The following is a 15373-nucleotide window of genomic DNA, read 5'->3' on the forward strand; positions in this document are numbered from 1 at the left end:
CTTAAACAAAAGACGTTTCTAAATTCAAATTGAACTTTAAACGAAACAAAAAAAGCAATTGAAATAACGAAGTGATCAAAAAAATCTTATATATAACCACCTCCCCAAATCCAAACATTTACCGTCTTCAACGGCCCTATTTGCGATCATGCAAGTATCCCTCAGCAACAACAGGTGAAAAATTACTAATAGCCTACAAATTAAGAACTAAAAACAATTACAAATTTAAAGATAATAATAGTAAGAATTATAATAAATAAGCCTAATAAATTCCCATGTGTTCCCAAAAAATGTGAAACAAAGTATTTGCGCATTAAATACCTGCATTTGGACGAGGAGCTTGCGAACTGGATTGAGACTTATTGCATTGGCGAGTGGCAGGTACTATTTCACACCCTGGACTCACATAAAAAATAAATAAAAATGTAAAATCGCTCATAGAAAATGCTCTTAACCACTAAGACCAATAGTTATTGGGAAATAAGGCCCATAACTCTATCCATGTGCGTGTCTTGGAGAAGCGCTTTCATTGCACTCGTGAACAGCAGAGCTCACTGCGCACGTGTATCAAATCAGATGCACATCAGCATCTTTTCTTTCATCTGTTCTTAAAAATAAAATCACTCATGTTTTGTCAAACGTGTGTCTTCGTGTCTAATTTCTTGTCTTATATAATTTCGTACATCAGCAAAATTACCTGCCACTGTTCATGAAAAAACACATTTGGTGGTGTTAATTTCAAACCTTGTTCACCAGGAGTAGGTTGTATGAACAATTCAGGAGAAAGGAAATCAAAACAGTGTCATTGACATCAAGCTTTGCAATGGCACCCACACTTTCTGCAGGAAAATTATCTTTAGAAAGTTTTGAATGATCAAATGTTGATGAATAGTGAGATACGTGGTGAGCCACTTGATTTTAAACAAAGAGCCACTTGTGGCTCGTGAGCCATGGTTTCCCGACCCCTGATCTAAATTGTAAGCTCCACAGCCAATGCAATTCTGAACTTTTAATGCATACATGTGGACTGTGGTTTGACCATTTCTTTATATTTCTCCATGCTGTCCTTCTCTGGATACTATTCATCTCTCATTGACCTTCATCTCCTTTTGCAAGCCAAGGGCAAAGGTCAGAACCATTTTCTTTTTTATGTTGTGCTCTATAGTCTTTATATCCTTGTTTTTAGTACTTTTTTGCTAATAGCTGCTCACTGTGGGTGCCTGGATCAAGAGGATAATTAAGTGAGAATTAATTGAAGGCAAACACACAAAGAGTATTCTGGTTGCAGACTGAATGGTCTGAAATGTGGTGTCTGCCTCCCTGGTGATCTTATACCCAATGGTCATTTGTATCAGCTGCTAAAATTTCTTAAACCTCACAGTGTGACCCTGTCTCATGAGGGTTTATCTGGCTTAAGACCAAGAAATAGTATGTCATGCAGTTTTTTTTGTGGAGGGTTTTGTATGTGGAATTTTCAGAACAGATGCAATGATGTGCAAGTTTTATTGTTTTCTCTGATGCTATAAGATCACTTCTGTTTTTGGAATTTGAAACTATGAAGAAAGGTGACTTAAAGACAAAGAAATAAGGGAGGAATGCAATCTTTTAGTCTGGCAGTACGTGTGTGCTGTCATGTCACTGCATTGCTGGCTTCTCTAAGCAATCTGGTTAATTAGCCTGATTTTGGCCTGGCTTGCTGCTGGGCTGTGCCTTCTATGCTTCTCCAACCAAGATGCAATCATCAGTATCAGTGTACTGCATTTTCTATTCTTGCCTTTTTTATTTTTATTAGAGTTATATGTTAAATATTTTTCTTGTGTTTTCTTTCTGTGTTTTCACACTACCTCTTTTGGTTTGGACCCGGGTTCACTTGCTGTCAGAGTTCCGTTAGTTTGGTGTGAAATCTGTTTTGTGAACTTGGTTATAGGGCTGTTGCGGTGGCAAATTTGTTACCACTGCAATGTTTAAGGGCCAACCAACATCTGTGAATTTTGTTGCTTTAAAATGTATGTAAACACAAAATAGAAATTAAACAATTTGTTAAATATCAAAAATACCCAAAATAACATAATACAAAAAAATAAAAATAATAATCTGTTAAAATAGCGAAACACAAATATTGGATAAAACTAAATATCAGTAAAAAGCTAGACAGTATTTAAATGGTTTAGTACTACCTTAGCTGAAAGCTTTTCAATTGTCAGATGCTTTAAATTATAACAGGAAAAAACAACATTGTCTGGTTTGAAAGAGGACCTCACTGGGGAAATTATGTTTCCAGCTGCACTGAATACACATTCAGTCAATTAAATTACTGACAGACTATAATAAAATTATTATTATTTTTTTTTTATCCCAATAACAAAGATAAGATGGAAAATAATACACATCATGAGGATAATTAAAAATTCTACTTAAAACTTAGTATTGATGAATATATGACGTAAAGTAAATGACAAAGTCGTTGTATTTTGAGGATTGCACCAACTGTCCTTTTTTCTAACACATCGTATATGAAACTATTCAGCTATGTCAACAACAGAAATATAATATTATCACTTTAATCTGCACAGAAAATAAAGAGATTGCACAAGTGAGCTTATACTAATTTGCTCGAATCTGCACAGACAAAAATGCAAATGCACAGATGAACTTGAACAAGTTGCCTTAGATACTTAACTGGCGTTGTGAATAGGCCATTGTCGTAACGATGTCGGGCTAAGTCTCTCAAATTTTTATTACAAAAATGTATACGTCAATAGCATTAAGAATCGACAACACAGTAACTATGGATACAATACCTTACTATCTTCATATGCTATTATTTCATAAATGTATTTCAGATTTTTGCAAGGTCTTATAATTTGATACATTTATGTGCACATCCCTGCCGGTGGCACTCCACCACCGCGTTGAGGTTGTCACGGTGATCCTAGCAGCCCTACTTAGTTACACATCAAGAAATCTCACCAAATCCGCTTGAAAATAAGTGTTGCAATTGGTATGAAAGCAATCGTGGCTAATTTGTGGAAGTTAACTGCTTTTGATTTCCAAGATGAATAGAAAAGTTTTAACTCTTCGCATCTCTTGCAGTTCATCATTAGCCGATTGACACATGACCACTTTAACTTGACATACTAAATGCCTACTGAATATCAACCGAAATACTACTGAATGTTCCAGTACCCTTTAACCAACCCCATTATGATATATTACTGACAAGTGACATCTTTGCAGCAATTTAAATGTGTTCATCTTTTCTTGTGACGCTGCTGATAGCGCATACATATTCTGGTCCCATGGAAACCAGGAAGTAATTGTGTCTTTTTTGCACAATTACATGTAAAATTTTACTACACTGATGGTTTAGGTTATGTTTAGGTTTTGGTTATGGTGTATGATTAATTAAATCCACATTCCTGTTGACTGTATTGAATCATTTACAATAAAAAATAAATCAATTTACCACTCACTTTTGGCGCCAATCTGTGGACATTTCACTTGGAAACTGGAGCTCACAAATGCCTATATGCTACACAAAACTTCCAACTTTGGGCCACTGGGGGCAGTGCTTTTGAATTTTGACCTATTGTCACTGAATTCACTGTAAGATCAGACAAAAACATGAGCTAAAAAGTCAAGATAGTGACACAAATAATACAATGTGAAATAAGACCAGCAGGGGGAGGGGGGTGTAATTGTATTCTGGTTAATATTGGGCAATTGATCCAGGTGTGAAAACACCCAAAGTCGTCTATCATAAAAAAGATAGTACAGAATGAAAGGTGTGAACTTTATTATGAAATGTGTCTGCATTAGGGCTGAAATGTTTAGTCGACCTTATCGACAATGTCGACAATAAAACATTTTCGACAAAAATTGAATAATCATTTGATGTCATTTAACATGACATGAGATCACATTAAACTGTAATGATGACACACGAGAGCAGCACTGCAGTCTGCGCCTGATTGAGGAGAGGAAGAATCACACAGCGCACAGTCCAGATGCACTCCAAACTTTACACTTTCCAAACTTCATGTGATGTAGATTGCAAAGTATGAGGGAATTATAATGCAAAAATACAAAACAAGTAATTATAGAAGCACTCTCATTGTGGAATAAGTGGAGCTGCTGCAACTTCGCTGAATTAAAATTGCATGCCGAGTGTCTTTAAAGGAAACACCTTGGTGACTTTAATGCCGTTATATTTAATTAGCTTTATTAAAGTAAAAATAATACGGAAGCAGATCATGTAAATAATTACAAACTCCGAAACTGGCATTTATCTGTGCGGTCAGCGCCTCTTCTATGAGTTGTGCAAATGTCCCGATGTAAGGGGGAGAGACTGAAACTGTACCCATCTTATGCACACTCTATCGCGGGGATGCTTGTCCCCTCTCGAGTGCTTGCCTCAGCTAGATTATAACATGATGGCTCGTGATTTATTGAATCATAATATATTTCATTGTGCATTTCTTTTCATCAAGAAAATTGGCAATACGCAGTTTTATTAAGAGGAGAGAGTTCTTTTCTTGTTTGAGTTAAAGATGGATCAAGGTGAACAAAAAGGTAAGAAAGGGTAGTCTTCGCCCCATTATACACTGCAACAAGATACGTTTATTTTTTTTTGTTTTGGCTTGTTTTCCAATATAGATATCTAAAACTCCTTTAAAACATCATACATTTTCTTTAGCAGCTAATACTGCAGAAGATTTTTTAATCTGAGAATTTTGAATATAATATTAAAAATACAAATATTTTAAAATGTCTAAAAATCCTTAAAAAAAGATGCATTCACCTGAGAAGCTGCATATAAGATATTTAAACTTGCTTTTAGAGAATATATCTTAAATATAATATATTTTGTCTGTTGTACTGCACTTAAAGACGTATAACCAAGTGTAAAAAATACACTTGTATTTAAGATACATTCTCTTAATGCAAATCTAAATATTTCATATGTTGCATCTCAAGTAAATGTATTTTTTTAAGGATTTTTAGATAATTTTAAATGGAAAACAAGACAAAAACACTTGATAACAATAGGATGTTTTTGCAGTGAATTTCTTAACTGAATTAAACTTATAAAAATGATTTCCCTGTTTAATTCAGTGAATGTCATTTAGAGGTATTTTTTAAAGATGATTTTGCCCTCTTTATTGTCAGTAAGCATGTTTAATACAACCTTTTAAGTTGGGGCACAAGCTGAATAATCGGTTAAGAGCTAATGATTAGACATTGCAATAAGCGCTTTATAGTCGAATAATCATTCTTATAATCGTTAGATTAATCGATTATCAAAATAATCAATAGTTGCAGCCCTATGCATGTATCTAAAACTCCCTGTTGAGCTGAGCACCAAACTGAGCTGAATAGCAGCATATGCTGTAATTCCAGTAGCCAGCCTAGTTTCTTTCTTCAACCCAATTTAAGTGCTAAGTCAGAGCCCTGTCAGCAAGAACCTAGCAGACATACAACATTGTATTTCCAGTCAGATGCATTAGCACATATTTGCCTGCATTGCATCAGAAGCTCTGTCATACTGGAGTGCTGTCTCCGCCACTGTCTATCTCTCCTGCTACCGCCCTGCACTAAATCCTTTCGTGAGACAGGGGGACATTATTACAAATCAGCCTGGCTGTACGCCCAAGTTAAGATGACAGGGGCTTCCATTTAGGAGCCCATTTGCATTTCAGCTATGCTGAACAGGTCTTACAAAATGTTTATTTATCTGCATTTGTTTCTGCCGCTGCATCTCTTCTGCTCACTTGTCATTGCCACACAAGTTTGTATTGCACATAAATCTTGAAAATTAATCCAACCCTCTGAAACCTCCAGTACAACAACAAGCTAAACCTCAGTAAGGTTCCTAAATGTAGTGCTTTGTAATGTTTGACAATGTTTTGTCTGCCATACTGTGGCGGGAGGAAGAGAGAGGCAGCAGCTGTTTTGGTTAGCCCAGGGCTTGATCCTCGTATCTATGTATCTCACTACTCGCAAACGCTGTTTCTCTACACCCGACTGAAGTCAGTCTTTTCAGTCAGCACGTTGGTCTCCACAATGGCACAGACATATGTCAGCAAACAACAGAAAGTCAGAGGACAGAGATGAAGAAGGGTCTCCAGGGACTTCCTGTCTCTACCCATTTTTGATTCAATTCTCTTTCTTTCCATAGCTGTGATGTAACCTCCTCTTTATTTTCACAGAGGAAAATATATTGTTCTGAGATTGCTCTTTCATCGTTCACGAGACTTAATGAAGTTCTCATTTGTGTTTCAATGAAATATCTGACAATTGTTGACCTAGATTAAGAGTGTATGAGTATACAATTAATGTAGATAGTAGGGATGTGTCTGTAGCCGAATACCTTATTACACTAATAACGAATTCTATGAAATAATAGAAAAAATATTAGTCTGACTGATTATCCTACAACAAGCACAGGAAAGAGCAATATTTTAAATAAACATATCTACAATGACAATGCAATTGTGAGTCTGCTAAGCCAATATGACTTAAATATAAACTTTTTAAATGATAATGCGCACAGTGTGATTTAAAGTTTAAGTCTGATGTTCACATTGCATTCTGTGTCACATGCGTGGACATTACATTTTAGCTTTGCTATAGGCTATGCATAATTTCATTTAATTTAAACCGACTGATCTCAGTTCAGGAGACTCTAGGCTGTCATTAAAGGGTTAAACTTTTGACTCAGCAAGTCATGTGACAGAACAACATGGCACTGATCTCAGCTGAATATGTCTTTGAGAGAAACTGCAACAAAACTACATCTGGTAAGAAAACTTATTACGGTTTTACATTAAAACCTGTTTGAGTCAAAAGAGTAGAGTCTCTCATTTTCATCTATTTATCATGAAACAGCACGCTGTTAAACACAATGACCACATATATGGACTATATGCTAATTTTACCTGAAATATCCTATATATTCACTCTGCATTATCACATTGAGAATGAATGTATGCATCCAAAAGTTGGAAAACATTGCTTTCAGAGGCTGTATAGAGAATTAGGATGAAAAAAAAATTGCATTTCAAACTGTTCTGAGACCAGTGTAGACAGAGCACACTGGAGGTTATGTCATTTCCTAATTAGGGAGCAATGGAGCATCCTATAGCTTTCACGTACATTCACACCTACATCGGGTCAAAAGTTCAGTTTCAGGCTGCAGATGATGTTTGGACCACTCAACATGTTTGGCTGACATGGGACAATGTTAATCAGTATGTAGATTTAGAATTTGTAATGCAAAATTTTACTTTAACATGATTGGCAGTAATGGAATTGGAATCAGAATTATTTATGCTAATATCTGATGTAATGTCTTTAGCGGTGCACCGATTGATCGACCACCTATCTAAATCATCCAATCTTCATCTTAAGTCTGCGATCGGCCGATCATTAAGGTAGTAATTCTGACTCGCTGCACTGTGAGCACGGAGAGGATAAAGAGACTGCACATGGGTATAAAAAGTTAATTAAACAACAAAAAACATGTGTATACAAATCTGAGTATATGTGATGTAATGTGAGTTGTGACAATCAGACGTTGTGTTGAGCAATCATGAGTACTTTAAGCTTTGCTCCCTACAATATGCTTACTCACGGTGTCAGTCAAACATGCGCTGTCTCCAGGTGCTTTCAATATCTCATCACTCATCCCAGTGCTATTCTGTGAGGATCCAATTTTAAAGCAGATTAATGTTGGTCACATTACCACTAATCACAGCAATTATATTTTAACCATAACGGCACCGCGTCTTCAAACATTTGTTTAATAATTAGTGATTTGTGTTATAACAAAATGCCAAAGACGGCAAACAAATCATAGATATGAATGATTTCTCACTGGAGCAGTTTTAGAGTTTTCTTTTGAATATATGTCTGCTGTGTGTGATGCTCTCATGGTTTTTCATGGTTTCTCAACTGTTTCAAAGCAAATAAATGTTAGCAATTCACAATTGATGTCATTTTAATGTCATTTTGGTAACTTTATAAAATGGTTCTCTTTGTTAACATTAGTTAATGCATTAGGTATTATGAACAAACAATGAACAATATATTTCTACAGCCTTTATTAATTGTAATGTTAATTAATAGAATTAGAATTGTTTATTGTTAGTTCATGATAGTTCATAGTGCATTAACTAATGTTAACTAATAAAAAAATGTATTTAAAAAATGTAATAGTATATGTTGTAGCTAACTAAAGTTCATGTAATGTTGTTAAATAATGTTAACAAATTGAACATTTTTGTAAAGTGCTACCGTAATTTAACTGTGTGGGGCTTAAACATACAACTGCATAATGCAACTTACGAAAGTGTGGCAAAGGGCACTTTTAAAAAAATTTGGCATCGGCCAATCTTATTGTTAAAAAAAGATCGGTATCATCCTAAAATTTCCTGAGCGGTGCATCACTATCTGTAGCATCTCAAAAATATGAATAACCAACACTCCTGGAAATATAATAAGCAATTTGATAACAAATAAATCTGACTTTCTATTGCTTGGTATTACTTAAAATGTCACTACAAATTCCCACTGTCCACATACAGTACAGGATGTGGACATACATTTTTAGGAAAACTATTTGGTCTAAATTAAAAAAAACAAACAAATGTGGCCTGTTTCTTAGGGGCTACTAGTTACAAATCAATAATGGAATGGAAAATGCACACAGGAGTCATGCTCTGGTCTCAGGAGGTTAAAATATAAATTAAAATTTACAATGCAAAGATGAGTCTGTAAATTGAATATATCTAAAGTGTAAACTGAAATGAAAATGCGCACAGTATTATCTCAACTTTAAGTCAGATGGCCGCTTTGCAATCTCCATATAATCTGCACTTCTGAGAAATCTGAGTTTGTCGAGAGTAAGCTCACCTAAGTTACTAAATCATATACAATTTCCACTTTTTGAAATGTCTATGTTAATTTTTAAAACCGTCTGAGTGAGATATATGAGAACATGCATCTGTATCTCACTCACTTCTCAAGCAGGCGAGCAGGCAGTGTGTGAGGTGAGGGAGGGGTTATGAGATTTATTAAAAAACAAAGTGAATGGATGCCACTTTCCAAGAACAAGCACGAACTGCAAGGCTGTGTAGGGCTGGGATATCATTCCAATGATTTAGCTGCCGATATAAAATGAAGCAATATTGTGATAATATCGTGATGATTTTAATGTACTTTTTATTTGGTCACTTGATTTCTAAAGAGAGCATAATTAGACTAATTCCACGATCCATCAGGGCTGCACAATTAATTTAAATAGTGATATAATTATATGTAATTATTAAACCGCTGTGATTAAATGTAATTATTAGCCTACATGGTCTATATGTGCCTCAGATTGAATGTCACACTGTACTGCATGAAAATAAACAAATAAATAATCATAATAGTAATAATATTAATAGAATAAATAATTGTATTCATTCATATATATATATATATATATACATACATACATACATTCATTCATCGACTGGAGTCGCATGGATTACTTTTATGCTGCCTAAATAAGACTTTTGGAATGTTGAAGTGCTGGCACCCATGTACTTCCATTATTAGGACCTGACAGAGCTCTAACTCCTTTTAAAAATCTTAATTTGTGTTCTGCTGAAGAAAGACAGTCATGCACATCTGGGATGGTATCAGGGTAAGTGAATAATGAGAGAACTTTCCTTTAAGGAAATCTCTTGTGGAGCTGCCTACTGGTTGTTTTTTCATTTGCTTTTTTGGTGACAGAGTAAATGGTTAAAATATTTCTGATTAAAATGCCATGAAAAAAATCTTATACCATGGATTCATCATTATACATCTGACACCTCTTTTTTAATCACCTTAAAATATTTTGCTAAAATTGTGTGGTCCATTTGTGTGAATCAATAAATGTTAGTCTGCAAATATGCTCTTCTTTGCACAGCGGTGAGATGGTTACTGTGGCACTGGTCCAGACCACCCAGAGACTTCCAAGGCATTCCACAAGTGCACAAGCCTTTGATAGATATTAGTTGGTACAGGAGGCAGTAAATGAGTTGACCTTTCTGGATGGCAATGGAGAAGCAGAGCTTTGCTACAGAATAGATGGAAGTGGAAACACTGTAGCTCACGCTATGCTGATGAACTCACATGCAAATTAATGAATTGCAGGGCCATTATGCAAATAGTATGCTAATTATCTAATCAGATTTGATTCCATTAAGGATGTACCCAGCTTCGTAATCTTGAGAAGGAAGGCACTGATGATAAGAGACTGATCAGCTCTCTCTATCTCCTTAGCTCTTTTTATTTTTCTTCCTCAATCTCTTTTTTTCCTTTACTGTTTTTTGGCCACTTTCCTTCGACAAAAAACAGAAAATGGTTTAGACAGTAGGACCATCAGAAAATGACGCAATTCAGACTTCATTGCTCTGATTGCTTAAAGGATTTCATTGTTGTTTTGACCTTTGAAATGAACAGTCTTGTTGTGATTTAACACATTTACACTTCTTTATTTGCTGCAATACCTTTATGATAGCCTAAAATAGAGATATTCAGGCCGCTATACCCCCCTTTTCCTTGGAGCAGGGTGCTTTTGCGACACAGAACAGCTTTGGTACTCCTGTACAGTACTTCTGAAGGCAGATCTCCCTGACAGTGAGGTGAGACATGGTTTGTGTGAGAGGCAGATAATGAAATCTTTATCACATGTTTGGGATGCCTGTAATTCCATTTGCTCTACTAATCCCTCAGTCACTCTGTCTCTCTTTCACTCACTAAACAAACCTGTCTTAAAAGAATTTTCCTTCCATTGATCCAGTTTACACAAAATTATGAGCCTAAATCACATCAAAATGTATCCTATTTACTTAATGAAATGTGGCTGGTCTTGTTATGAAGGATGCATCATATTTCTAAAGAATATGTTTTAGTTTTTTTCGTAATATTGCATCAAATGTAAAAGATTTCTCTTATCTCTGAAACAGCTTTTGTTTTCTGCTAATGGAACCAAGGCCATGCAGGTAGGAAAAATAATATTAAACAATAATTTAATAGTCTGCTCTTCACAATCCAATCAAATCTCATTGGATGCACTCATGCCCTACATTATTTCCAGCTGAATGTTCTGCTTAACTTCTGAATACTGTATGTCACATTAGAGATCACATAACGGAAGTTAAATGTGATTCAAAATCAGTTTCATTTGGGAAAAGATGGCACTAAATGTAACAGCAATTACCCAGATATTTAAAATGTGGTGAGTTCCTTTGTTGCTTTATCTGTTATCTAACATTTTATATACAGTGGAAAGAAAAAGTATGTGAACCCTTAGGAATGAGCGGGTTTTCTGCATTAATTGGTCATGAAATGTAATCTCATCTTCATCAAAGTCACAAGTATAAACAAACACAATGTGCTTAAGCTAACAACACACAAACAATTATAATTTTTCATGTCTTTGTTTAATGAGATGTGTTCAATATTCACATAGCTATGGAAAAAAAATAAGTGAACCCTTGGATTTAATAACTGGTCAGTCATCCTTTTGCAACAGTATCTTCAACCAAGCATTTCTGGTAGCTGCGGATTAGATCTGCACATTGTTTAGAAGGAATTTTAGACAATTCTTCCTTACAAAATTGCTTTAGCTCAGCCATATTCTTAGGATGTCTGGTGTGAATGGCTCTCTTGTTGTCATTCCACTTCATCTCTATTGTTTTTTTTTTTAAGCCATTTTGTTTTTAATTTACTTCAATGTTTAGGGTCATTGTCCTGCTGCATCACCCAACTTCTACTGAGCTTTAGCTGGCACACAGCCACCCTGACATTATCCTGTAGGATATCTTAATAAACTTGGGAACAAATTCCCTCAACGATGGCAAGCGGTCCAGCCCCAATTCATGATGCTCCCTCCAATGTACTTCACCATTGGGATGATGTTTTCCTGTTGTGTTTCCCTTTTTACGCCATACGTAGCGCTGCATGTTCTTCCCAAACAATTCAACCTTAGTTTCATCAGTCCACAAAACATTTTCCCAGTAGTGTTTTCCCAGGAGTGTCAGGGTGGTCTTTGGCAAACTTAAGGCATGCAGCAATGTTTTTGTTGGAAAGCAGCAGCTTTCTTCGTGGTGTCCTGCCATGGACACCATGCCTATTTTATTTTTTCTGTATAGACTCATGAACAGAAATGTTGACCAGTTCCAATGATTCCTTCAAGCCCTTAGCTGCCACTGTTGGGTTTTCATTTACCTCAATGAGCATTCTGCTATGTGCTCTTTTAGTCATCTTGTCTGGATGGCCACTTCTAGGGAGAGTAGCCACAGTACTAAATCGTCTCCATTTATAGAAAATGTGTCTAACTGTGGAAGGATGAATATCTAATCTTTTCGAGATAAATTTTTAGCTCTTTCCAGCTTTATATGCAAAGAAACAACTATTGATCGTAGGTCTTTTTAGATCTCTTTTTTGCTAGGCATGGTCCATGTCATAGATGCTTCTTGTGAATATCAAACTCAAAATGTTTGAGTGCTTTTTATAAGTCAAATATCTCTAACCCACACCTACAATCCAGTTTCATTAATTGGATGCCAGGTTTGCCAACTCATGACTCTAATTAGCTTTTGTTGATGTCATTAGCCTAGGGCTTCACATACTTTTTCCATCCTACACTGTGAATGTTTGAGTGATGTATTCAATATGTACAAGAACAATACAATAATTTGTGTATTATTAGTTAGAATATTGTGATTATTCATTATTGTAACTTAGATAAAGATTAAACCAGATTTTAAGACAAATTTATACTTAATTGCAGGTAATTCCAAAGGGTTAACATACTTGTCTTGTCACTGTATTTCATAATATTCTAGGCCTATCTATTTGTTAGGCACTGTAGTGCCCATTTCAAATTTTTGATTCAAATGAATTATTTAAATTTACATATCACAAATGTAAGGTCTTATATGGCCTTATAAATGTAAATATTGCATCAATTTTTTTTTTTTACATTGTACCTCTATTTGAATATGTATTTAAAATCTGCCATTACATGGAGGACCATGGAACTCAATGTAGTTTTTTTTTAAATGTCACATACTTAAGACTCCTCAGGCCTCATCAGAGCAGAAAGAGCTCTTAGAAAAGCCTGATTGGGGCACCTTGCAGGCTGTCTGCTGATCAGAAAGCGATGACCTCTCTTGTGTAATCAGGACCAGCCACAAAGAGTGTCCTCTAACAGAATAGCCTCATCACCTCCCTCATCGTGATCCCCCCCCCCCCCTCTTCATACGCTGTAACCGAGACAACAGAACTCCTCCCCACGACCCTCTGTTTCTCCCAAAGGCTCTTTTCAGTGTAACATTGAAAAGAACATCAATCACACCCGATACACATGCACATGCACATACACACACACACGCAAACAAACAAAACGGAGGCTAGCTCCCTCCTTTCCACCCATCTGAATGCAGTTATGGCTATAATTGCCTGCAATTTCCCTGAGTCACACCTGACATATTAAGCTACTGTACGCAACGATTTTCTTTTCGGTCCCAAGAGGGAACAAGTGCCATTTGATTATGGCTAAATGTGATTATTGTCCTCCCGTCCAAATGGCTTGTGGTGGTCTTTTATCCCTGACAAAACAAGAGAACAAGGCGACCACTCTGATTGTGATGGACCAGCACGGGTGCTGCCGGGTGAACAAAAAACTTAATTATTTGTTGGAATAGGCAATCATGACACAATAAAAGGAGCAGAAAAAAATCAGATGCACAAAAATGTATGGGTAAATAGCTACTATCACATGCTGTTTTGCATGAATACGTTTTTATCTCCATGCATACATAAAGAGAAGCTTGTGTTGTGTCTTAGCATATTGTAAAAAAAACTGCAAAACATATTATTTTAAACTTTTAAATATATAAAGAATAAATAGGGAAAATAGGAAAGGAAAAAAGTCCTTCAATTATTACCCACCCTTTGCTTGTCACAACTGTGACAGCACATCAGTTGAATTTTATATTAAGGCACCAATATCCACAATATTACTCATAGATATGCTAAATAACTATAACATTTAAAACAATTGTTTATTATAATTATTTCTATTAGTAAATGTATTTATTGGACATCTGTGTCTTTTATTCTGTTTCTGTAGCCACAGTTTTATAAAAGCATTAAGCAATAAGCCATCTTTTTGAGTGATAGATGCAGGACATAGCAGGTGCAATTGCAGAAATAACTGCTAATTTAGAGCCACTTGAATCAGCAAGACTTAACCACTTTAGCGAGAAAGAGAGAGAGAGAAAGAGAGAGAGAGAGAGAGAGAGAGAGAGAGAGAGAGAGAGAGAGGGGTATGGAGCAAATGGTGGTCTGCAGATGAAGAATCTAAAAAACATAGCAAATAGTATAGCCTACATGGATCAATCCAAGCCTGTTTATTTTGATCTGTTATATCAGATGACTGTTTAAAGTTGTTGTCCTCAACTTCCTTAAGGCTGTTTTTCAGTGGCAGCTTGTTCTCTGTTATCCAAACCTTTAAAGATATTACCTCTCACTCTTTTTTAAAGTATCTCAATAACTTGGCTACATCTTTTTGAAAATGTTCTGCTTTCAGACACTAATAATAAATATTTTTTCCCCCCGCAGTCAAAGTGAATGGAACCGGTCTGTTATTTGTCATTTGAAAATGTCATGTTTCAGTAATGGAAATTGATTCTGAAATGACACGACTTGTCTTTATGACATTGACAAAAATAAGATTCTGGGCAGATGTAATGGAGCTCTCTGTGACTATGAAACAAGACCATGCAGAGAGGAATAATTTAGTCTTTATTTTGGCTTCAACATGCATGCTTTGGATTGATACTTTAAAATAAAGGATGCATGCTTCTAAATACTTAATAAAATGATTATTGATATATCAAATATTTTGTAAATAATATGTTGGCTGCATTAATGTATGTTGTTTAAAGGGTCAAGGCAGATAGTTATCTTCAAATAACCATAATAAAGTGAGTCTGTTTGTATATGTACATGTCTGTTTCTGCACAGAGGTCTCGCAGTGCATGTCGTCAAGCTGTAATTGTGTTGCTAGAAGTGGGCAGAAGTGAACATCTGGTGTCCAGCAACACACCTATTGATCCTCATTACTGTATGTACTTGAAGACAGCAGAGGGCTTTCATTCCATAATAACTCTTTCAAAGTGACATGCATGAAACAAGCATATTTAGCACTATTTACAATCATTGCTTTAGGGTAGGTGTGGGCGATATTACGAATAAGATATGATGATTCTTTAATCACTCTAGCTCCACTCCGGGTTGTCCATTTCCCGCTCCTCGCTCACTCGCTTGG

General features: G+C 35.7%; 1 protein-coding gene across 19 annotated transcripts in view; it reads left to right on the plus strand.

Moving 5' to 3' along the window:
- The window catches only part of LOC127656955 (neurexin-3a), a 421181-nt gene that overhangs the window by 13320 nt on the left and 392488 nt on the right, over window positions 1-15373 (plus strand). For all 19 annotated transcript variants that reach the window (XR_007972220.1, XR_007972221.1, XR_007972222.1 and 16 more), the window contains exon 5: window positions 1117-1128. Coding sequence is in view for 16 of the 19 variants with exons in the window: in XM_052145540.1 (XP_052001500.1) it covers window positions 1117-1128 (12 nt within the window). In the remaining 3 variants the exon portion in view is untranslated. The remainder of the gene's footprint in view (window positions 1-1116; window positions 1129-15373) is intronic.

This window comes from Xyrauchen texanus, chromosome 16 (genome assembly GCF_025860055.1).
Source record: "Xyrauchen texanus isolate HMW12.3.18 chromosome 16, RBS_HiC_50CHRs, whole genome shotgun sequence".
NCBI classification, from domain to species: Eukaryota; Metazoa; Chordata; class Actinopteri; order Cypriniformes; family Catostomidae; genus Xyrauchen; species Xyrauchen texanus.